At 25.7% G+C, this 27,317-nt stretch overlaps 2 protein-coding genes across 4 annotated transcripts in view; one reads left to right on the top strand and one right to left on the bottom strand.

The window, feature by feature from the left end:
• The window catches only part of LOC132948719 (obscurin), a 65,103-nt gene extending 51,114 nt beyond the window's left edge, over positions 1 to 13,989 (bottom strand). The window contains exons 1-3 of the mRNA XM_061019345.1: positions 13,912 to 13,989; positions 13,739 to 13,808; positions 4,001 to 4,048 (exon numbers count right to left, since the gene is read on the bottom strand). Of these exons, the coding sequence (XP_060875328.1) occupies positions 4,001 to 4,019 (19 nt within the window). The 5' untranslated portion in view covers positions 4,020 to 4,048; positions 13,739 to 13,808; positions 13,912 to 13,989. The remainder of the gene's footprint in view (positions 1 to 4,000; positions 4,049 to 13,738; positions 13,809 to 13,911) is intronic.
• A 7,998-nt stretch (positions 13,990 to 21,987) lies between these two features.
• Positions 21,988 to 27,005, top strand: LOC132948220 (geranylgeranyl transferase type-2 subunit beta). Of its 3 annotated transcripts, XR_009665010.1 has the most exons (9): positions 21,989 to 22,348; positions 22,686 to 22,784; positions 22,863 to 23,060; positions 23,620 to 23,778; positions 23,851 to 23,995; positions 25,521 to 25,720; positions 25,791 to 25,982; positions 26,236 to 26,341; positions 26,491 to 27,005. XR_009665010.1 is itself a non-coding variant. In XM_061018602.1 (8 exons), the coding sequence occupies exons 1-7, from the start codon at positions 22,346 to 22,348 to the stop codon at positions 25,977 to 25,979; spliced, it is 993 nt and encodes a 330-aa protein (XP_060874585.1). In that variant the 5' UTR covers positions 21,988 to 22,345; the 3' UTR covers positions 25,980 to 25,982; positions 26,491 to 27,005. The 3 variants fall into 3 exon arrangements, 2 of the variants coding, with proteins under 2 accessions (XP_060874585.1, XP_060874583.1); XM_061018602.1 differs by lacking the exon at positions 26,236 to 26,341 and having other exon boundaries at positions 21,988 to 22,348; XM_061018600.1 differs by having other exon boundaries at positions 26,236 to 27,005.
• Positions 27,006 to 27,317: the final 312 nt, after the last annotated feature.

The following is a 27,317-nucleotide window of genomic DNA, read 5'->3' as shown; positions in this document are numbered from 1 at the left end:
ATGTTGCTATTTGATATTGCCTATACCTACCTACCTATAATTTGTGTATCTACTGCGCTTGAATCCAAATCTTTAAAATATTTATTTATTAGATATATTTTTAAAATATTACCCTCCTTTATTATTTAATAAACGTTACAAAAGTTAGTGTTCCCTAAAATAAAACGTGCAATAACACAAAAAATAATTAAAACAAGAATTTTAAATGTCACGCACTACATATTGAACAAATATAACTATCTTTTACAACGTTACCTTTGATGTGTTGAACAGAAAAACTAAGAAAAACTAAAAAAATGCGTAACTTTTAAAAATAGCCGATGAATAAAACAACCTGATTAGAATTTAAAAAAAACATTTCTATGTCGGTGAAAATAACATTGATTGAAAAAATATAGTATTTTTATTTCTTGTAAATATAATACATATTTACCTACCAGTCATATGAAAACTATTAGTTTCACTCAAGAGTCAAGGTGGACTCAGGTTTGCATCCCAAATGTCTGGATTTAGTGTCAAACTTAGGAAAATTCATATGCGAAAAATCATTTTGATTCTTAATACCTAGTGTATCATACGCAAACTCTGTATGAATCAATGAATCATAGATGAAATTAAAAATATATATTTTAAGGGTCGATCAACAAAAGTTCATCGTCATAGATATTTATAAAAAAAATAGATTTTTGAGGGCTTATCCTCACATGTTGAACAGTTGCCAAACTATTTTTTATTCGAGGATCATTATTAAAATTCTAATGTCGGGTTGCACGGAAAATGTACTAATTTAATGGTCCAATAAAATTGAATAGACCAATCACGGGTCACTAAATCATGTTTAAGGGATCACGCATTAGCTCACTATTGATTCGTTAAATGTTAAGTAATTATTCATGCAACCCGGCATGAGTAATCCAAAATAATTATGATACAGGTGACACATCATGATAATAAATGCATACAATTACGATTTGGGATATTATTTCAATTATTTGGCCCATTGTAAATATATTTACAGTTTTAATTAAAAACTAATACTGAAAAATAATAAACAATATCTACATTATAATATTATAACATCAATTTATTTTTATTTTTATGAATAATTTGTCATCTGTGAAACTGCAAACATTTAATAGTATGCCTATTATTTTAAACTCTGCATATTTTTCATTATTATTTATTGATAAAAGTTACCAAATATTTATAGTTTTATACCATAAGGTATTACAATCATAGACTAATTAAATAATTACTTATTAATTATTATTAATAAAATTACCTATCTAATAACATTAATTTCTGGGATCTTAAATAATATTATTGATACTTTGGTAGTATAAGTATTATAAATAATTTTATTACAGTGATTTTTAATTTGCATTACGTATTATTAATGTAAATATTGTAAATATACTATAATCAACAATATTAGACATAAAAAATTGGTGTGAACAGATGTGATTGTAGTTACAGTCAACTTTTTTCATACACACTGAGTCCTGACACATTATTTAATAATAATTTATAAATAGGGCGCTAGATACACCCGCATACGTTCTGTCTCACAAACGCATAACATAACAAATTGTACTCTCTTTTTAGATTCCGAGCGAAGCGATGAATGTATTGATTTTACAATGATATGTGTTTTTTTTTTATTTTTTTTTTTTTTTTGTGTCTGTTTCTACTTTTTAGGACAGTAAAAGTGCTTGGATTTTCTTCAACAGTAACTTTTCTGATAGGAAAGTGAATCTAGTTGGTACTTTGGGGGGTCAAAAGTAAAAATTTCCCAGTAGTTTTTAAAAGCGACGTGAAAAACAAAAGAAAAATTAAGGAAAAACGGGAAATCTACGCAAAATCTGTTTTCGAGAAAATCGATTTTGGTTTTTGGTGTTACTCTAAAACAAATGACCGTAGAGACATGAAATTTTGACTGAATGTTTATAATTGCATTTCCTATACATCATAACATTTTCCAAATATTTTGACTTATTTTGAGATGTTTACGGACATTGTCAATTTCCATTTTTTTTAGTTTTTTTTCCTATAAATATCAATAAAATTTTATCTGTTTGCTAAAAAAGCTTTAAAATTTAATAGAAGGCTCCTACGTTATTGTTTCAAAGGCAGATGAAAAAAAATTAAAAATCCTTAGTCACAGTTTTTATTTATAAGCATTTAAAGTTCAAATTTTGACAAAATACGGAAATATCACGAAAATTAGCAAATTATTTTGAGTTGAGAATTCATAAAAATTTTTCTTTTTAAATCTAAGATTTGAAAATTTAATATAAGATTACTCATAAGTTTGTCTACCTTTATCAAAAAAAAAATGTCTACAAGAAACTTAAATAAAATTTTTATGAGCGTCTGAAATTTATATTTTTACAACATTTGATATTCACTTGATTTCTCATGAATCAAAATTATTTTCTTATTTTATTGCAATTAAAAAGAAATGACTGTAGATACTTGAAAATTTCACTGAATGTTCATATTAGCATTTTCTACACACCATAACATTTTGACTCTTTTTGAGCTGTTTACGGACATTGTCAGTTTTCAATTTTTTTAGTTTTTTTTCTATAAATATCAATAAATTTTTTTTTGTTGGGTAAAAAAGCGTGAAAATTTAATATAAGGCTCCTGATATATCGTTCTAATAGCAGTTGAAAAATATTAAAAATACATAGGCACAATTTTTTTTTATAAACATTTAAAGTTCAAATTTTGACAACATTTATCAAATTTATAATTTATTAATTATTTTGTAGTTAAAAATTTATAAATTTTTAACTTTTATGGCTAAGGATTGAAAATTTAAAACAAGGCTCCACGTAAATAGGTTATATATAAATTACTTTATTCACAATAATATCATCAAATATAATTGGTAAAATCATAGGCTGACTGACCGTTTTCGCTCAGAATCGTTTTTCTTATACAATGATATTATATCATTGAATTCAAATTTAACACCATCCATTACAGTGACCCACTTGTAACCTACCGTACAGCAGAGCGACATCCACTTATCCACCTTTTTTATACTTTAATTTTAAATCAAGTTATGAGTAATTTGAAATTGTAAATCGTTTGTGCATTTTAAAACACTCATAACTTGCTTTAAGGGGATTCGATACCGTGATTTTCTGTTTTTGTCTAACACACGCGCGACATAGTATTTTAGACGTGTTTTTTTGCCAAACATTCCAATTGATCTATTGAAGCGATAAGAATTCTGAAAACAGATTTGAATTTGTCGTCAGGTCTACTTGAAATCGACTTTCCCAAATTTTTGATATTATCCCCCAAATTCCAGAAAATTTCATATTAAAAAAAAGTATTTAAACATTTTTGTATTTCAATTTTTGGAGAAGCTAAAATCAAATAATCAAAATTGTGGGAAATTCGATTTCAAGTAGACTTGACGACGAATTCAAATCTGTTTTCAGAATTCTCATCACTTCATTAGATCAATTGATATATGTGGCAAAGAATCTGTCTAAGATCCTATGTCGCGCGTGTGTTAGACAAAAATAGAAAATCACGGTATGGAATCCCCTTAAATTAAAATCAAAAAAAAAAAAAACCTGCGAGGTACACTAGATAATAATATTACTTCTAAATTTTATAAGAGGTAAATTCACTCTAATTTTTAAACTAACAGAACTAAACGTGATCTTCTGAGCGTACAATTCGCTATGTTATGCGTTTGTAAGATATAGAGCACGCATGCGGGTGTAGCGTCTATAATGCGTAGGGATAGTCATATAGATACCAATGAGAATTTCTCCAGACAAACATTTATTTTGTACTTGAATATATTCTAATCAAATTATTAGATAAAAATTGACGTAAACATATAGAGGTAAATAATTTGCCGATTTAATTCTTATAAACTACGGAAACATTAGGTGTTCCAATAATCACTAGTTATTATAGTAAGTTGATAATTTGTTACTAAATTTGAAAATCATAATATTTAAATACTTACGTTGTTTGCGTCTAGGCATGTTGCTCAATAATGTATTGAAGTTTACTCCTAAAATAATAAATTTCTATTAGTATTTGAACTCAAACTATAATGCTTAACTAATCCATTTTAAAGTAAAGTATAATACTATTTGTATTGAACTTATATATTTTTTAGAATTTGTCGTAAACATAGGCGTAGAATAAAAGAGGGGGTCTAAAGGGACGATACACATACATTTTTTTAATATACGTTGTGCACTACTGTACCAGAAACATAATATGTTATAACCCCCCCCCCCTATATAAATTCATCACGGTACGCCTATGTCGTAATATTATTAAAACTTACATACGACATAGAAACTGTAAATACCACTATTAATTTTAATATGCCAGATATATATGAGGGCATTATACATCAAAGCCAAGTACACAAATATAAGTCATAATATCCGTTAATAGGGAGGAGCGAAGCGTGGCTCTTCTACTCCCCCCCCCCCCCACCCACAACACACACAGTTCAATGCAATTTATTATTGATATCTTCTCCGAGACTACTGAACCAATCTTCATGAAACTTAAAATATAAATTCTTTAGTATCAAAAGGGTGCATAGATTAAGTTTGGCATTTATAGGTGCTCGTGCTATCATTAATTAGTTATGATTAATTACTCATTATTCGTATTATTATAACATTAATCTTAATCTTAACACGTCTGCAGTATAAAACGTTTCGTAACGTATATTTACTGTATATGGTTGTTATTGGTAACAGAAAATAAAACTTATTATGATTATATAATTACTAACCGACCCGTCACAACTTCGCCCGTGATTAGTTGCTTATTTTGCCTCCGGAGGATGATATGTATAATTTTTAATTCAAATTTTATTGTTTAATGTGATCGGCAAGTAAATATAAAAATGGTTAGTGAAAACGTATTAAAATGTTTCTAGCGGTATTAATGATAAATATATTTTTATCAAAAATAGCTGATCCCTTGCACTTCGTTGCCCGTTAAATGTAGGTACCAACTTGTATGTAGCATACAATGTGTGCTAATATTAAATGTGTAGTACTTATTTTCGGCTTTTATACATTTTTATTTGATTAATATTCAATTAAATTATTGAAAATTACTAACTAGCATACTGTATTTGTTTAAAATCCTTAACACTAAAAATAATACCAACTACTATTCTGTGTGGCTTATAATATAATAAGTATACTAACCCAAGCTATTTCGTTTTTAATTTAAAATGTTTAGTCATAGGTATCAAGGACTTTTATAGAAGATTGTCTTAGATTGTATTTATTATAACTACCTAATTATTAATAAATAGCAAAAACAATTGGGCAATGAAGTTATATGTGACATGTGCACAGTGGCGTGCCCAGGAATTTTAAATGGAGGGGACGACAACATTTTTTCACAAAAGCGGTTAAGTGGAAGTCTCTCTGCTGTACAGTACGCTGTGACTATAAATTTAAACTCAATGATATACATCGTGTGTGCAAAAAACGGTTCTGAACAGAGACGGTTTGGCAGCTTAGGATATTGTATATTATATTTATATTGTTATTATTAATATATATACATTTTTAACTATACTAAATCATTTTATAATTGTTTTACAATGGTTTTTATTTATTTATTTTTTTATCCTGGATACAAATTATCATATATCATTGAATTCAAGTTTAACATCAATTACATTGACTCACTTGTAACCTACTCTACGACAGAGTGACATCCACTTACCTGCATTTTAAATTTTAAGTTTGATAAATTTTGTCGAAATTGAAACTTTAAATATTTATAAAAAAATTGTGTATATGTAAATTTAATATTTTTCAACTTATTGTAAAAATATATTAGGAGCCGTGTGTTATATTTTCACGCTTTTTGACCAAACAAATAAAAATGTATTGTTATATAATATAAATTATATAAAAAAAAAATACAATATAAGAAAATGTTAAAATTTGAACTTCAAACGCTCATAAAAATTTAATTTGACTTTCCGGTTAACATTTTTTTTTTTTGATAAAGGTAGACAAACTTATGAGGAATCTTGTATTAAATTATCAAATCTTAGATAGTTAGATTTAAAAATAAAATTTTTTATTAATTTTTAACTCAAAATAATTTGTACATTTTCATGATTTTTTCCTAATTGGTCAAAATTCTAACTAAATGCTAATAAAAAAAATTGTGACTGTATTTTTAATATTTTTCAACTGCCATTGTAAAAATATATTAAGAGCATCGTATTAAATTTCAAGTTTGTTGACTCAACGAATAAAATTAATAAAAAATAAAAATTAATGACTCTAAACAGCTGTAATAACTTATAAGTGGTTTTCTATAGGTTAGCAAAAAAAGACAATGGGGAGGATATAACCCCTAACCTCTCCCCCTCCCAGGAGACGCCACTGCATGTGCACTACTAGGTCTATTATGTTCATTATTTTAAAATATTTTTGTTTGGAATTAGGTGTGCAGTAACAAAATATCTTAATTTTAGGCCCTGACTCAAACTTTGTTCGATTCGTTATTTAATAATCAGTGTATGGTGTTCAAAACTTATGTTAACTTTTCCGTTGCCCAGAATAAAAATTCTGCTTCGCATCAGTATTTTCAGTATTATCAGGTAGGCAATCTACCTGCGGTAGATCGTGGGATCAATGCTGTTTGTACGTTCATGTATGATTTAACTCTTAAGTATCAAAGTTATACGAAGTTTGTCGTATCCCACCTATGGTGGATTTATATAATCAATTAATACAAAATCCTAACCTAACCTAACCTAACCGTACTAAAATCAAATTTAAAACCAAATTTAACCCTTTTTAAATTAATCTATCAACTGATCTACACACAAACATTCATTTATATATACCTATATATATATATATTGACGAAAAATAATAATACAAATCAACAAACATGCCCGATTAACCAATAGCAACCAATATATTATAGTACACTATTATTATTTAATATTTTAATCTGCAACAATAAACTAAATTTTTTATTATTTAGTTTATTTTTTCTGGACAGATGGCGCCACTATTGTATTTTTGACATCCCTATTTCCTACTTTTTTGGTTGATATAGATATAGATAGTTTAAACTAACGAAGCTAAACGTGATCTGATGAGCGTAAATTTGCTATGTCACGCCACTTGTAAGACGGAGACAACATATGCCAGTGTAACGTCCTCTTAAGAGTTAAGGGGCCTATGTAATTTTGTCCACAAAATTACTTCAACGGAATCATCAAATTTGATCATTTTTTTTTCATTTAATAGAGGGTAATATTCTACAGACCACATTGAACTCAGTTTTTCAATATTTTAAACTTAAACTTCATTAGGTATATGTCTTTAAAAATAAGACATTTTAAGCTTTTTTTACAAATTATATTGTAGCATTATTTGAAAAAAAATTTGAAGTTCAAGTGACCTGTAAGAAGTCATCTCTTTTCAGATTAAAAAATAAATATCAAAATCTGAGAATTATTTTATTAAGCCTTTTTTTTATATAATTATTATACACCATATCAACCCCCCACCCCACCTCCTAAATAGGTACCTGGCAGTAGGTCAGTGGAAGAGTATTATAATTAAGGTGGCAATTAAAAAATAAAATAAGATTTTCAAATTGTATAGAATTGCGGAAAATTTGAAAAACCATCACCCTTTAATACAATTCTTTGATAGTTTGTTACAATATTCTTTTATTAGTAAAACACTTAACTTATGCTGGGTTGTATAAACAATCACTAAACATTTAATAAACCAATATTCAATAGTGATAAAGCAAAATAGTCCCTTAAAGGCTTAAACTTGATTTATGATTGGTCAAATAATTTTTAGTGAATCATTAAAATTAAATTAAATGTAATACATTTTTTATGTAACTCGGCATTAGTTAACTAATTAGTAATTAACAATTCAATTAAATAAAAAATAATTTAGTGAGGAATTTATTTTTAAGTATTTGGAAGGTGGGAGCAATATCTTCCAGTGCTCCTTCAGGACTTGCATCGAGATGAGCATAGTGATTCGATAGCCCAACACATCTATTATACTAAGAATCACTATTTAAAATATGCAAAAAATAACTAATTATTTTTAGCTGTAGGCCTGTAGTAAGTTGTAGGTAAATATATTTTTTAATTTACTGAAGAGTAATAATATGAAAGTTGTATAAAATTGACATTCAGTCACACAGATTACGTAAAATATACAATATATCATATATCCATATACCTACGTACATTTATACCTACTATAATTTTAATTTTTAACTAAGTGTATAATTAACTGTAATAATGAATTCTATTAGTTATGAGATATAATAATATGTTTGTTATAAATTTTAATGTTTTTTTATAATAAACTAGTCTAGCGTTATACACTAGGGTGAATGTTGACTGAGATTAAAAGATGATTTTTTTTATAATTTATTGTTCGAATATCCTAAACCGGTTCAATATAGGTACACAATTATTAATTATAATGTGAGAAAAATGTAACCATAGTTGAATAACTTTAACCAATGAAAAAATTCTGGAAGAAAAATACTATACAGTATAGGCAGGTACTAGAAGTATAATGGATGAAATTAATTTTTTAATTTATTTAATTATTTTGTTTAATGTTTATAATGTTGGCATCGTTTTACGTTTAACTAACTTTAATTTTGTTTTTTCTTTAAGTTTAATAAAAATAAAGTAGTATCTAGTAAGTACGAATATTAAATGTTTAATGGTGCATTTATAATAACATTTGTATTTCTATAAACCAGGGCTTGCAAACGTTATAATAACGTTATGATTATAACGTTATATTTGACAAATAACGATTGAAATTTGTAAACGTAATTATAACGGAAAACGATAATCAAAAATAATTAAATACCGCAAAACAAAACATAACGATTAACAATATATATAATATATCATTAAACAAAAAATATCGCAAAACGTAATTTATAGAATATCATTACGAAAAATAACGCAAAACAAAATTATTTGAAAATTTAAAATCCATTTATTTAAAGGTATTTAAGGTATATTGGTTTCGTAGAAATATATTTTATTTCATGCTATTTATTTTTGTCTTAGAAAAAAATCTAAGAATTGATTATATTATATTCCGTATCTGGGACATTACCTACCCGCATTTTTTTGGAGTTATTGATAACTTTTAAACTGAATTGTCAATAGCTAATACCTAGTATAATAATAATAATAATAATTATTATTATTATTATTAATAATGATTAATAATGCCCCGATAATTGCGCTGTAGAAGTATAGAGTATAGGCTTATTTTGTATTCACTATTCACTCTGTACTTTGTCTACTCTGTAGTCTTATAGTTTTATTTATATTACCTAGCTAAATATTAAAACAAAAACGCTATCATGGGTAGTATCATATATATACTTGAATACATTACTATTTACTTACATATTGGTGTTAGTATTTATTCCATTATTTGTGTATATAGTAATAGGAATACTATAATATTATAGTCTATACTCAATATTTCTATAATTTATTAGGCAATTGTAGCAAGGTATAAATACATTTCAAGTAATGTATTTCATGTACATTTCAGGTATATGTCAAACTAATCAGTGCAAATGTGTAAAACATAAATTACTGTCTAATTTTAAATGATATTTACATAATATGAAATGTTGTAAAAATGACTATATAATTCTAACACTTATAAAACTATAAATAAATAATAATGATTGATGATCAATTAGGTATAAATGTATAATACATTTAAAACAATAATAATTAATGGTTTTATTTTTGCTATTATAGGTAATATAATGTGTAGTGATTTTATATAATTCCTAGGTACTTTATTAAATTAAAATATTAAATAATAATTGGTATAGTATAGGTACCAACGTAATTATATAAAATACCTAGGTGTTTGGTATATAGAATACCATTTATACCAATATTGAATATTAATAAAATAATAAATTATATTTTTCTGGTAACGATGTTGGAAAAAATTAAGTAGTAAATTATTTACTGGATTGTTGGAAAATGTTGGGTAAAATAACGTTTTTATTCTTAATAATGATAAATTCAAAACTTGGATAACGTTTTAATTCTGAATAACAATAAACGCAAAAATTGTGTAACGTTTTAATTCTGAATAACGATAAACGAAAAAATTGTGTAACGTTTTAATTCTGAATAACGATAAACGAAAAAATTGTGTAACGTTTTAATTGTAAATAACGTAAAACGGAATTTTTTTTTCAAATGCAATCCCTGCTATAAACATAATATTAATTTAGGTACTAGCGACTAGGAATTTAGTTCTAAGTTCTAATAGAAAAGTACAATTTATATTATTAAGAAAAATAGATCTTATATTGTGATATAATACCTATATTAATGTTATATTATTTTTTCTTGATATAGTGAATATTAAATAACAGTAACACATTCAAAAATGTAATGATGGGGCATAATATAAATTGTTTTTAATTTTTATTTTGTACCATTGTAATTATAATCTACATGAATACTGAATATGCCTATTGTCCTATTATATAACTTGACTGTTATGTGTTGATATGAATATCAAAAACGGCTCAAGAGAGATTCAGGGACTCCTCCCCCCCCCTCCTTCCACCGGTTATGGCACTTGTATTTTTTGTCCATCATACAATAAAGCTTTAATAATGTAATATAATAATCTGAAAATCTATTCAAATTCGTAATGAACATTACTTAAAAATTGTTTAAATTAAACTTTTTATTATTTTTCCGCATAATCACGGTTTAAAAATTCTAAATTTAAATATTATATTACAGAAGAAGGATAAGATTTTAAATTTAAAAAATTATCAATCTCAAATAAGCTTTATATGGCAAATTTAAATATGTTTTCAGTTTTCTTAGAAATATTACTTTAACTTCATCAGTACAATTAACCTAACATCATAGGTAATATAAAAATGGATAGACCATTCCTATATTAGCAAAATAAGGGGCTGCGGTCCAGAATGTGGATGAGAGACAGACTGCTTTTAAATAGCGTCTCACTCCAATAAGGGATTATATCATCAATTGTATTTGTTATATAACTGATAAGACCCCTTGAAACCTCAAAATATCAAAATGTTCATTCTTGCGTTATAAATTCTAGTGACCTATCCATTCTTATATTATCTATGGGTACGATGGTCAAGAGACAGAATATAAATAAGATAGACAATATAAAACAAAATATTTTCATAAAAAAACTGATGGTATTGATTCTCTTTTTTATCCCTTTATAGATTACAATAATTACTCATACTATCACACCTATACTATAGAAAAAATAAAACATAATTTATGATAGATAACCATACCGGCCATACCATAAGGCCCGGATTCCTCAGGAGACCATGGACCTGGGCCCACCATGGATATCGAAAAATAGTGGGGCCCATGGGCACAAATAGGGGGAGGGGCTTTAGGGGCTAAGCCACCCCCCCACCAAAAAAAAAATTCTATGGCCCTCCCAAACATTTCCTACATTTTATTTTAAGCTTATTCAATATTATCAAAGTAAGTCTTTAGCCCCCCCCCCCCCCCAAAAAAAAATCCCATACGCTATTTGCGCCTATTGTGAAGCCCCTAGTGGTTAGCTCGTTTCCTATAGTATAAATAATAGTATAAAAACAAGTTCAAACAATCAGTACACGGGAAAATGTATTTAACTAATTTAGGTAGGTAATGGTTTTGTGTTCTGAAAGTGATATTTTGGATACCAATGAAATAATTGGAGAGTTTGCTTCCAAAAAGCAAGGAAAAATGGCTAGTAAATAGAAAATTTTTTTGTATTAAAAAGTATTTACCCATTTAAAAACAATTTTTTTTTTAATATCAAAAATATATTTATTTGTGGATTAGGGAATCAATTTTTTGATTATGCTTATGGGCCTCCTTAAATAGTTTGGCCCCGAAAATATATGTGTGTAGAATTATTATTATTAACTATACTGTCGGGATCCGGACGCGGGATTCCTATAAACCCCCCTGCTTAACTTACGAAATTAAATCTTATATACATCACTGGGCTTGGATACCACGATACCTACATTAGTACTATGTGTGAAACAATTAAAAATGTAATAGTTATTTGTTTTAAAATAAAAAATTATCTTAAAATTGAATATTTTAAAGTCATAAAAATGAATAAGTATTACATGGTCCTAATAAGTCATATAATGTTTATATTTTAAACATAAAATGTATAACGTGTCGAAATCAATAAAATTTTTCTAATAAATCTTTTTTAAAATGTCTTGCCACAACTATTTATAATACTTACCTACGTATTTTATTTGTACATTATTTGTACATTGCCAAGGACGCTTCAAAAATTAGTTCAGTGGGTGAAAAATGAATTACCTACAACTCTAACCACCTCCTCTCTTTATTATTGTTGTTATTACTTACACTTTTTTATACCGAAATATGTATTTGGCGTTAAATATTTTAATAGGTATCTTCTACCAAGTGTGCTAATCTAACCCAATGGTCAATTACTTCTAAAATTGAATATATTTTTATGGAAAAAGGAATGTCTAAATCTAATATTTTTTGGCTTATATTGTCATAATTTGCAAACATCATTTAGAAAAACTTATTAACGACAAGGAACATAATATTGGATACCCTGTGATGGCTGTACAGTGTAGGTACATCGTCAAAATATATAATATTAATTATACTAAGGTACCTCCATTTGGATTAAAAAACTCAATTGAATTAATAGGTTGTAAATAAAATAGAAAAATAGATTATTTTCTGCATAATACAGACACTAAATGAAAATGAATAATTTATATAAATTATTAATCGCCAAGAGTTGACCAAACCATTATATTACCTACTGTTTAGTGTTTACTATTCACGTTGATTCTACTCGCGACCGTCTTTTATTTACCTTTTCATAAATTACTTTGCAAAAATAAATAAGAGCTTCCAATTGTATGTTGGCAAGAAACAAAGATACACGGTACCCGTGTAATTTAGCAGGGCTGCCTTAACAGGATAAACAACATTATTTTTAGATTCACATTTTTGAATCGCTATATTTCTACTTGTATAATCTAAACGAATTTATAAATCTATGTTTTTCCTCATTGATTAGGTCATTGGTTTTTGAATATTATGATAAGGTTACATCACAATACGTATAAAATCAAATAACTTAAATTAAACAGGTATTTATTAGAAGTTATACCAATAGTTATTATTATCTATATGGGTTAAGAGCTACGGATACTTTATATCAGACAAGACATACAGACAGATAGTTGCCATTCACTGCATGTTATCATTTTTTTTTTTAATAATTAGGTTCATTATCCAATACATTGTTAATAGGTAAATAATTAATATGGACTATATAAATACACTGCGAGTGGGCTATTAAAAATCTTCAGTAATAAATTAAGACACATTAATACATAGGTATACTTTTAAATGTGTGGATAATATTAATTGTAAATTGGTAATTATTTAACTCTCTACAAATATTCGAATATATAGTTCTATAACATAATAGTAAAAATATTACTTTATTTAATTTTTGTGTAGTAAAAATAATAATTATTTACTAAACGCTAACATAAATAATATTTGACATTTCGTATTTAAATACGTAAGCCCAACACATAATAATATAATTAGTAGTAAGTTATTACATACCTAGTGAGGCGTCTTGAAAAACAATATGTTCAAAAACTGTTCACATTACACACACTAATACTGACAAAAACTAAAAATATAAATAAACTCAATAACAATTTTTCATTTAATTAAACAAAATATTAACGTGTATAAACAGATATGTTTATCTAAATAAATTATCAATATAATACCTAATAAATTTTGAAATGTTTATAAGTTTATTTCGCGGAATATTGCGTTTTTGAGCAGCGGTCGACGATTGAGTGGTGCTAATAGCAAATGAGGGCGAATTGAAATATTTTGGTACGAAGCCAAACGTTGGCCAATATTAACCTGACAAATTTAGATTTTATACGTGAATATGTTCGTTTAAAAACGTCTTGTTCTTCAATCAATATCATTTAAATGTGTATATATAATAGTTTGGCATTTATTATACCTACGTTTTTTGTAATTTATGTAAGTAGGTACATAATATATTATATTTGTTGCATAGAAATCAAAAAAAAAAAAAAATGACAACAGTAATAATATACGTATAATGATTAGTTTAAATAATATATATATATTATATACGTTTTCGCCTTATTGTAAATATACATAATATATTATTACATATATAGGTACATATATAGGTATATACCACACTTTAAACTATAGTATACTTATACCTACCATTGATTATAATCAATGCTTATACTAAGGTAATAAAATAATAATTATAGTAGACTAGTTGACTTTATTTTAAAATATATAGGCACCTACAAAACCATTATATACCCAGGTATTACAGAATCACGAAAAAAACATCCTGCAAAATATATTACATTATAAATAGGTACATAATATTATGTAAACAAATTAATTATATATCAGATATGTCATTTTAATTTCTAACCAAAATCAAAAAATACAGATGCAATTTTTTTATTAACATTTTTATACAGTGAGTGTCATTCTCACATCTCGTGTTTCATGTAAATATATATGTTTATGTTAGTTCTCCTCTTTTTTAGATGTATTGATGTATAATATATATATTATATATATGTAATTTCACTTATAGATTGTATATTTAAAATAAAGAAAAAAAAACAATACATTAAATCAAGGCGTAATAATTAATAAGATGAGATATTGAGATAATGAGATGTAATAAATACTAATAATTTTAAATATTTATTAATAATTTGTCTTTATAAAAATGTAAAATTACATCTTTTTAGCGGGAAAATGGAAATTGTAGTATAATATAAATATATAATATTCAATCATATTTTAAATTTGTAACTATAGATACTTGCCTAAAAGTATTTTTAGAAATATTAACTTGTATTTTTTTCACCCCCAAAGTATGTTTTCTAATAAATAGACGATAAGCACACTTTTTGTAAGCCCAACAGTTAAAACAATTACAAAATAAATCAGAATATATACATAAAATAATTCTTATAGAATCTTTTTTTTTATGAAAATGTACAATATCATTAAAGTCTACAATCACTTAAAATATGTCATACATGGTACATAATATGTAATAAAAAACCAATTTAGTTAGACATGCAAACACAAAAGTGGAAAAACTCACTCATTGATAGAAAACCAAAACTATAGAATTGAAAAATAAAGTGATATAAGTATACCAATTCAAATCAGTTAATTTGTATAGTGTAGGTATTCTTAATTCTTATCTAATTGTCATGTATTTCTTCTAACCTTAGAAGTTTAAGCTAGGCGTACCTATACATATTATATATTAATATATTAGTTTATATATAGGTAGGTGTACCTATATATTATAATTATATTTAATAGTATAAATAATAGAATGGTGATTACAATTATTATTAAAAATTGAAGGACGAGGGTGATAAATAATATGATAAAAATATAAATTCTTAAGTAAGTATTGTTTTATAAAATTATAAAACTAACATTAGAATTTAGAATTTAATTTTTTTTACAGTACCTACTTATAAGTTATAACTATTATAAATACGAATAGTTTATTATTCCATATTTAGTCATCCTTTAACACAGTGGACTCAAAGGTCCTTTTTTATTACTCATTTTAAAATACTAAATCCAAAATAAACAAAATAAATTAAGCAAAAATTATTTATTGGAATTTATTATAATATAATACAACAGCTATATTTAATAAAAGATATTACCCTGACGGCCTGACCTATTAACTAATTAATAGGTCTATGGGTATTACAATACAACGAAGTACCTAGGTAAATATTGATTTTTGTTTGATAATTATTTATTTTTATTTAAAAAAAAATTTCAAAATCGTTAAAGAAATAAATGTTTATTGCGGTCCACACTAAAAGGGTCTACATGTTTAAGACCACTGTAGTTTAGCAAATAGTAGGTAGGTAATAGGTACACAAGAAGGCGGCGCGGCGTATAAAAAAATGTATTAGAGGATAGAATAAAACATTCAATGAATTTCTAATACATAGAATATTTTGTTTATACTCCAAAATATTAGTAAGTATAAAATTTGTACAACTATACAGACTACACTGATACCTATATTTAATTATTTTATTTTACATTAATTCTACAACTGGGAGTATTTTTACAAAACTATATACATGATAGGTACGAGTTAAGCAATTACAATAACAATATATTATACATATAATTAGATTATTACATAGGTATTACCCTTCATACCTACGCATATAATAAGTAATAACAATTATTAATAAGTCAAAACTCTAATTAACACCTATATCGGGTATACCAATTGACAGCTCTCGTAGCCAGGATTTTTCTTCGGGGGAGGGGGAGGGGGTTGCTGATTAATGTTCAGACAGTGGTGGTTTACCTAGGTTCTTCCGTAAGTGTAACATGCAGATGCCGAAGTTTTATTAGAGATATCTGATATGATCTGCTTTCATATTTGCACGTTCTGATTTTTTAATACCAGTTACTAGATTTTTGTCTGTTGTTTGCTAATTATCTTATGATATTTCCTTAAAATAAAAACATGCTATAACGACAAAATGAAAAATCTAGGTACCTATAATATATGAACTAAGGGAATATTATATTTATTGTACAAATAGACAATAGTGTACAATAAAATAACAATACAATATTAATAAAACTCACACAAAACAATTAGAAACATAATTGTGAAATAAATGTATTTCTTACTTGTTCAGGATCTAAAAGTAATTATTAATTAATTAATGATTACCTAATAACAGTAAATTAATTTCAATTTTTACCCTGTAAAATATCCTCTTAAGCTTTTACGCATATCATATTTAAATGCAACCTATATTTGGTGTTATACATCAAATTAACGGGAATATTTTATACTAAAAGAAGTTAAACACTAAGGTAAATTTAAGATTTAAATATAAAATGCTTTCCAAGTTTTTTATACGATTATTTAGTTGAGTCTATCCATCATATACTATAGGTACTCGTGATCACAATTTTACTGTCAACATTAGTAGTAGGCATATACCATATTCTATACACTCGTCACTCAGTATAGTACCTATATATCTATAAATAATATATAATTTATTATTAATTTCGTAAATTAAACTGAAATTACGATAATATAACGTTACACATTTGTCATTTGTTTGGTTAGTAATAAAAGTAAAATTCTAAATTTGTTTGTGACTACCTATATATTATAACGACTAATATAATCGTAATATCACCGTTTTTATTCAAACAATGATTGTTTCATGTTTGTAGTTTTAAATCAAGAAATTTCATTTTTTATTATTAGATTGTATTTAGTAACTACTTAGAATTTCAATTTATTGGTTTTTTTTTTTATTCATTGTTTAATTTTTAAAAATGTAATATCAAGTTGAATAATTTGTATGCCTTATGACTATAACCGTTGGATGATAATATTTATTGATCTATTTATCTTGTGTTTACGTTTATACATTTTATATTTATGATTATGGAGTTTATCCTTGATTATTTAAGCCAAGAGTCATGTTATGATTTGTTTTCTAAAAATAATATTACTAGGTCAGTGGGTGTAGGTTATATTGAATACTGTGCAATCTACATGTTCACCTGCCTTCATCTTCCGTATACATAATGTATTATATTTACACATGTACAACATATACATATATCGTACAATTAAATTAAATTTGAAAAAGGACATTGAAAACTTGTTGGCGAACAATCAATAACATTTTTCAATCATAAAATAATACGGGACCAATATAATCTTTATAATATGTAACATTGTAACACAGCTAATAACCCATAGGTAATATTGTAGTATATTATTACGTCTTTAATTTACGAAAATTTATTCGAATCTTTGAGTTTTACAATGATGTGTGTCTTATTTATTATTATATTATACTTCGAAGACACATTTTGGAGCAGTAATAGAATCATTAATTTTGAAGCTGATTCATAGTAATAAAATTGGTTCCTGTTTGTATTTTGGAATATCAAAGAAGAAAAATGACAAATACTTTTCTAAACAATTGGGAAAAGTAAATAAAAAAAAGAAAAACCTGAATAATTATGCAACAAAAAAAATTTTAGCGTAATTCCATAAATATTTTTTACAAGCGTTTGAAATTATTAATTCATTTTTCAAAATCACGAAAATTTTAAAATTATTTGGAAATTAAAAACTTATAAAATGTTCAGTTTTGAAATAGCTATAGTCAATAAGGCATGCAAATTTAATACGCTTCTCATGAGTAGTTCATACTGAAACCAAAAAAATCAAACAAAATATAATATAAGTCATGCAATTTTTCTTAAAGACGTTTTAAGTTGATATTTGGACAAAATTAGATATTTAAACAAAGAGTAACGATTTTAATTATTTTGATGTGATATAATATTCTTACAAGATACATTAATTATCTTAGCTACCTACATAATATTTATTTTAATTAATTTTAATTATTCACTTAGTCCAAACAGTGTTCATAAATACCTATATTTTTTGTAAAAATACACTGTCTTGTTAAAAATCCAAAGGAGAGTTATTAAGTTATTTTATATTGTATGCAACTTGTAACTCAACTGTCTGCAACTATAAAACAGCAACAAATGGTTTTTTTTTTTGTAGATAAGATTCCCTGTATATATTTTTAGCTTTAATAGCTAAATTAAATCTCTTTAGTCTAGAACTCTAGAATTTGTTTTCTTTATTCTACTCGGTAATTTGCTCGTTGTTGAAAATATGAACTGTAACTTTTACTTTTTACTGTATTATAACACCTACTCTACTTACGGGAACCTTATTTTAAATTTTCAATCCTTAGATATAAAAAGGTGGGTAAGGGGATGTCGCTCTGCTGTACAGTATGTTACAAGTGGGTCACTGTAATAGATGATGTTAAATTTGAATTCAATGATATAATATCATTGTATAAGAAAAACGATTCTGAGCGAAAACGGTCCGTTAGCCTATGATTTTACCAAGTATATTTGATGATATTATTGTGAATAAAGTAATTTATATATAACCTATTTACGTGGAGCCTTGTTTTAAAATTTTAATCCTTAGCTACAAAAGTTGAACATTTTATAAATTTTTAACTACAAAATAATTATTACATTTTAAACTTGAAAAATTTTGTCAAAATTTGAACTTTAAATGCTTATAAAAAAAAATTGTGCCTATGTATTTTTAATATTTTTTAACTACTATTAGAAAAATATATCAGGAACCTTATATTAAATTATCACGCTTTTTTACCCAACAAATAAATGTTATTTATAGAAAAAAAAACTAAAAAAATTGATAACTGACAATTTCCGTAAACAGCTCAAAAAGAGTCAAAATATTTTCATTGTGTGGTGTATAGAAAATGCTAATATAAACATTCAGTGAAATTTTCAAGTATCTACAGTCGTACGTTTTTAAATTACAACAAAATAAGAAAATCGTTACATGAGATATCAAATGAATATCAAATGTTGTAAAAATATGAATTTCAAACGCTCATAAAAATTTAATTTGACTTTCTTGTAGACATTTTTTTTTTGATAAAGGTAGACAAACTTATGGACAATCTTGTATTACATTTTCAAATCTTAGATTTAAAAAGAAAATTTTTATGAATTCTCAACTCAAAATTATTTGCTAATTTTCGTGATTTTTCCGTATTTTGTCAAAATTTGAACTTTAAATGCTTATAAATAAAAACTGTGACTAAGGATTTTTAATTTTTTTCATCTGCCTTTGAAACAATAACCTAGGAACCTTCTATTAAATTTTCAAGATTTTTTACTCAACAGGTAAAATTTTATTGATATTTATAGAAAAAAAACTAAAAAAAATGGAAATTGACAATGCCCGTAAACAGCTCAAAATAAGTTAAAATATTTGGAAAATGTTATGGTGTATAGGAAATGCAATTATAAACATTCAGTCAAAATGTCATGTCCCTACGGTCATTTGTTTTAGAGTTACACCAAAAACCAAAATCGATTTTCTTGAAAACAGATTTTGTGTAAAAATTCCCGGTTTTCCTTAATTTTTCTTTTGTTTTTCACGTCGCTTTTGAAAACTACTGGGAAATTTTTACTTTTGACCCCCCAGTACCAACTAGATTCACTTTCCTATCCGAAAAGTTACTGTTGTAGAAAATCCAAGCACTTTTACTGTCCTAAAAGGTGATGACAGACACAAAAATAAAAATGAAAACACACATCATTGTAAAATCAATACATTCATCGCTTCCCTCAGAATCAAAAACTATTGTTAACAATTTATAAAATATTCAATTTTAGATTCTGAGACACAAAAATAAAAAAAAAAAAAAAAGAAAAAAGAAAAGAAAAACACACATCATTGTAAAATCAATACATTCATCGTTCCACTCAGAATCTAAAATTGAATATTTTATAAATTGTTAACAATAATCTTAGATTCTGAGCGAAGCGATGAATGTATTGATTTTACAATGATGTGTGTTTTTTTTTATTTTTTTATTGTTTCAAAGGCAGATGAAAAAAATTAAAAATCCTTAGTCACAGTTTTTATTTATAAGCATTTGAAGTTCAAATTTTAACAAAATACGGAAAAATCACGAAAATTAGCAAATTATTTTGAGTTGAAAATTCATAAAATTTTTTCTTTTTAAATCTAAGATTTGAAAATGTAATATAAGATTACTCATAAGCTTGTCTACCTTTATCAAAAAAAAAATGTTAACAAGAAACTTAAATTAAATTTTTATGAGCGTCTGAAATTTATATTTTTACAACATTTGATATTCACTCGATTTCTCATGTAACAATTTTCTTATTTTATTGTAATAAAAACGAATGGCTGTAGATACTTGAAAATTTCACTGAATGTTTATATTAGCATTTTCTATACACCATAAAATGTTGAAAATATTTTGACTCTTTTTGAGCTGTTTACGGACATTGTCAGTTTTCAATTTTTTTATTTTTTTCTATAAATATCAATAAAATTTTATTTGTTGGGTAGAAAAGCGTGAACATTTAATATAAGGCTCCTGATATATCGTTCTAATAGTAGTTGAAAAATATTAAAAATACATAGGCACATTTTTTTTTATAAGCATTTATAGTTAAAATGTTGACAACATTTATCAAATTTATAATTTATTAATTATTTTGTAGTTAAAAATGTATAAAATGTTTAACTTTTATGGCTAAGGATTGAAAATTTAAAACAAGGCTCCGCGTAAATAGGTTGTATATAAATTACTTTATTCACAATAATATCATCAAATATACTTGGTAATATCATCGCTGAGCGCAGAATCTAAAATATAAATAATAGTATCTATCAATGCATGAAATATTCATAATATGACAATATAATCAATAATGCCATTTATGCCATACAGATATACAATATTATACAGATTACAAACAATAGACATTAGACTTATAATTAGGTATAATATATTAATATTAAATATCGTGTTATAATATTGTTATTATATTATATTACACATTTTGAAATTTTGTATGTCACATGTCTTTAGACCACTATTAAAGATATAATATATTAGAGATGCATCTTTAATGGTGCTTTAGACTGTAATACAAGTTACAACTATGACTAAATAGTCTAAATCGGTCTATATTACTATTCCATGCCCTATGGTCCGATGGTCGTTTATAATAGTCATGAATACAACCATTATCACCTCATGGCTCACCGGGTAGGCAGCGCTCTCGGTGGCAGTCATAACTGGTGTTATTTTTTCGGCCCACTATCGTAATGGTATATGATCATAGATAATATAAGATTATATTATCTATGTATATGATAGAAATTAGAAAGCCATAGGTATAAAGACAGTCGGTCTTAAAAAGTATACTATGAATTAATTGTTTGTTTGTCTGTCATCTGTATTCAATATTTATATAATCTATGATCTGTATCAAGTCTGTGACCTGTGATTTGTGAAATGTAATTTCTGTAAATACAGAACAATACTTAAGTATCCGCCACGGATTTAATATTATAACTATTATATAAAAGCTTATTTACTGACTATATTATTATCGTATTCCACGAGTTTATTCAATACACTTATTTAATTTACTTATTTTTTAAGAAAGGTATATAGGTCTTAAATCTTAATAACTACCTATAGAAAAAAAATGGTAAGTATTACTATCAAACATTACATTTTTATTGGATTAAATTTATACATAAATATAATTGTACGAAATTTGATTTAAAAGTTTGTTCTATTCATTCATAATATGTACCTGCCTGAAACTTGTCAATAATAATATTTATGTAATTTTAATCATTTAGAGATAATGACTAAGCTGTAAATATGAAATGTAGACAAAAAAATATACATAATATGATATATTATACAATACATATTATACTATGTTTATAATCAATTTTTATTTTGATCTTTTATTAAATAGTTTTGCTAAAATGTAATATTCTTATACTAAGATTTTTTTTTTTTTTGACTAATTTTAGTTACAAAAAGATGTAAAATTGGATAATACAACTAAGACATGGGTATTAAAAAAACATATAGATTTCTTACAATCATTTGGCAAAGAAAGACATCAATATGTAAATATTTATACTCTGTATTTTAACTAAAATAATACATATTGACATTGTTTGATAAAAATATTTTTAACTTTACAGGAGAGTAGTATGATGGAATTTCTTCGTATGTCCGGTATGTACTGGGGCTTAACTGCATTATATTTGATTAATGATGGAAAAATACCGAAAGAAGATGAGATATTTGAGTACATTAAAAGTTGTGAACACAGTTGTGGTGGATATTCACCAGCCCCGGGTCATGATCCACATTTATTGTATACACTCAGCGCAGTTCAAGTTAGCATTATTTAATAGAAATAATATTTAATAGGACATGCGTTGTCTTTGTTATACAAACGAGCATAGCAAGTTGTGCGTTTTGAATAATCTATTTAACCCTGTTATGTTTAATATTAAAGTGAATTTTGACCAAATGTCAAATTTGAAAGTAAGAATATTATCTAGTGTATCTCATAAGTATTTTTATATTTTTATTTTAAATTGGAAATGTTTTGTACATTTTAAAAATGTTTATAGCACTAGATAATATTCTTACTTCTAAATTTGATAATAGGTCAGAATTCACTCGAGTATTAAATATAACAGGCATGTAAGATGAAGGAAACACGTGTGGATGTAGCTTCCTTTTAAGTCTTAAATACTATATTTTCATACACATATTGTTTATTTATATGTGAAATACATAATCTGTAAATTATTTTTTACAATAAGTTTATGAATCATTAGTAAATGGTTAGCATGAATTGGATGATAACATGAAGCCACCCAGAAGTGACATTTTTTTATTTGAATATTTGTGCATACTTAATTATTTTCAACATATTTTTTGTCTCAGATTGCTTGTCTTCTTAATCGAGAACTGGAATTACCAATTGAAAAGATTGTGTCTTATGTATCTAAGCTTCAACAAGACGATGGCAGCTTTACTGGAGATAAATGGGGAGAAATAGATACTCGTTATTCATTTTGTGCATTAGCATGTTTATCACTTTTAGTAATAATACATTAAATACTATTTAATTAATTATTTACTATTTATAATTAATATGAATTAATCTTTTTTTAGGGTAAACATAATGAGATTAATTTGGTTAAAGCTGTAGACTTTATAAAAAGCTGCCAAAATTTTGATGGAGGTTTTGGATCACGACCCGGAGCTGAAAGTCATGGTGGCTTAATCTATTGTTGTGTTGGATCATTATCTATTGCTGGTAAGTGGTAACTATGAAAAAATAATCGTAAATAACATTATTTTGTAAAATTTCAAACGACTTTCAATGTTCCACTATGAATAAACCAAAAATAATAGCAATTAAAAAATTATAGTTATTATAACTTAACCAATTTAATTGCTAGCTCGTGCATATCATTAAAAAATTATTAAGTTACCATGATATATAATAGTCCACAGTTTACCATGCGTTTAAAACAAAGCTGGGCAAGTAAGTAATTTTTTTCAGCTAGTTAAATTACTTTAATATAAAAACTAATAAAGTTAAAGTATAAGTAAATTCAAAATGCTTTCGTTCAAATGTAAAAGTAGGCATTACATAAAATGAATAATTGTCTAACTACAGTTATTGGTGAATGATTGATTAATTAAATTTTTAAATTTGAGTATTAACCTTAATTTCTTGCAAATAATCAATAAGAAATAAGAATATCGAAATATAGAATATGTAGATTTTGGATACATGAATGCGGTGGTGGTAAATTGTATTCGGCAGCATTTAACCGCAACCGCGGCGGCACCACCAAGATAATACACTTGTGGTTTATTATTAATTTTATATTCCACTAGTATGGACATTTTAACAAAAATTGGGATTTTTGCAGTGATTTCAAAAATAACTAGTTAGTATCAGATAATTTCATGCATTTAATTCAACTAGTTATGTTAGAAAGTAACTTTCTTTAACTTAATTTTTCTAACTAGTTAGTGCCAGCTTTGGTTGAAATTAATAGAAATGTACATATTTGGTTTATACTTCTCCTTTAATATTATATATTTAGAATATATTCTAAACATAACAAGCATAAGTAAAATAGATAATAACAGAGACTGTGAATTGAAAACACTTAAAATCTTAAAAATTGCTCTATATGTAACATTTTTAATTGTTTATAGTTAAAAAAAAATAACTGTACTTATCCAATATATGCTATCTACTGTGTATATATTATCTTCTGTAATTACGTATGTAAATTATCATTATTTTCATTATTATTATGGGTAATTGGTAAAAATGATAGAGGAAAAAAAGAAAAATTTTTAAAAATTTTAAATATGCCTATTAATTGATGATCACAAAAAAAATAAATATCAATATAATATTATTACCTAAATCCACCGGTAACACTGCAAACCTACAAAATAGCTAATAATTAAAATTGACAATTGTCTATACATTCACATAAATGCTTCGTTGCTCTTCAAAATATTTTATAAATCATTTGACATACATTTAAATATAGTAAAAAAGTTTAAAAAAAAATTAATGATAATCAAAGTATGTTATGTATGAGTCGATTTTCAATATTTTATTTTGAATGTCCAATAATTAGCTCTAAAAAAATATTAAAAAGTTAATATCTGATAAAAAAATTTTATACCAATTAATTTTTGATTTGATTTATATTATCTATAATAATTTGTATATTTAACAAAATTAAAAAAATGTTTGAAACTCTAGGAACTTTCTGGTTATCTATACTTATAATTATTAAAATTTATAGGACGGTTAGATTTAGTCGATGCTGACACATTGGGTTGGTGGTTAGCTGAAAGGCAATTACCATCTGGTGGACTTAATGGACGCCCTGAAAAATTACCAGACGTTTGTTATTCTTGGTGGGTGTTTTCAACATTAAATATTTTAGGACGCGACCATTGGATTGATAAAGAAGAATTAAAAACTTTTATTTTAGCATCTCAAGTAAAACTCTAAATAATATGTGGTTATAATACCTATGTATAATATTTTATGATTTATGATCTATTTACAGGATAATGAAGGAGGTGGATTCAGTGATCGTCCTGGGGATGAACCAGATCCTTTTCATACTCTTTTTGGTCTTGCAGCATTGTCACTAATGTCATATGATAACATTTTACCAATAGACCCTACTTATTGCATGCCAAAAGCAGTTATTAACCGATTAGGATTAAAACCTCAAACTTTATCCCGACCATAAAAAGTAAGTTAACATAGATTACTACTCAATTCATTATTTTATTTAATGTTATATGAATTGTATCATGCACAAATTTATAAACATTAATATCTTGTAGATTCTGCAATGGATATATTATATTGTAATATTTTCTTCTTATTATAACTTATATTCTATATTTCTTCTAAATCTACTCTTTATTTTAATTCTATAACTTCTATACGATATAATTTCATTTTTATATAACTATTAATATTACATTTCCTTTGGATAATAGGTGTTGTTGTACTAAAATCCTTCCGGAGCTATTCATTTTGAATCCAAGTGTGCAATTTTGGTACCATCAAAAGCCGGTAGCATACTCTTTTATTATTAAATACGCTGTAAGAAAAAGTACAAATAATAACCATAAAGGAAAATGGGCTTTATAAGCGCCTACATGTTTTAGGTTTTCATTATAAATTATAAAACCTTACAACATAAGTAATTAATAATGTCTGTTAACATCTTGGTATTTTTTTTTTTTTTGTAGTTTATAATTACAATCATTAGAATCATATACTAATGGTTTGAACAGCAAACAATTAAAACAATTTTATAACATACTTCAATTAACAGTAAGACTGTAAGAGCTCTTATATATTATGTAAAATCTTTCCATAAGACATTCAAATATCAGACACTGGAAGTATCCAAGACTAGATTAGGTACATACATATATTATTAGAGATAAATAAGTGAAATTAACATTTGAGTGATTGTTTATGTTGATACAATTAATTTGTATAATTAAAAAAGATTGTAAATTAAAAATCGTAGATAATTTATGTAACATATGAAGAATTACTACAATAGATATATAATAAGTTATGACTTTTTATAACTAAAACTATATCATAATTTATTACGTCTTTGTAAATAGCATGAGTGATTATTTTCATGATTTATTCGTTGAATGCATTTCTATCTTAAAGTTTGTATCTGTTCTATTTAAAAATGTGTAACTTGTAATTTGTTTAAAATAAATAAAAATGTGCTAATTATGAAGTATTTAAATTGTTTAATTTTAACATGGATTTTATTTTAGGTGATTCATTAAAATTGTTCATTTGACCATACCTACCTTACATGTCAACCTTACACTTTTTCCTGCATCCAAAACATGGATTCATTTATTTATAATAAAGCAGCTTTCACATCATTACTTCTATTGCTGTAATAAGTATTGGTTATAATTTATGTGTACACTGCACAGATCAGAAACAATAAAGTTGTGGTGTATAATTTAAATAAATTTTAGTTACTTGCAGGGTGCAGTGAGGAATGACTGTCAATAAGTTAGAGGCAACCACCAACAGA

This window comes from Metopolophium dirhodum, chromosome 7 (genome assembly GCF_019925205.1).
Source record: "Metopolophium dirhodum isolate CAU chromosome 7, ASM1992520v1, whole genome shotgun sequence".
NCBI lineage: Eukaryota > Metazoa > Arthropoda > Insecta > Hemiptera > Aphididae > Metopolophium > Metopolophium dirhodum.
Note: the sequence above shows the minus strand (reverse complement) of the source record. Positions and strands in the feature narration are given on the sequence as shown.

Bases quoted from the DNA above. Each gene is read 5' to 3' on its own strand.
- LOC132948220 (XM_061018602.1), top strand. The intron at 23,061-23,619 runs GTTAGCATTATT...TTTTTGTCTCAG, and splicing joins ATACACTCAGCGCAGTTCAA to ATTGCTTGTCTTCTTAATCG. The intron at 23,996-25,520 runs GTAAGTGGTAAC...TAAAATTTATAG, and splicing joins TGGATCATTATCTATTGCTG to GACGGTTAGATTTAGTCGAT.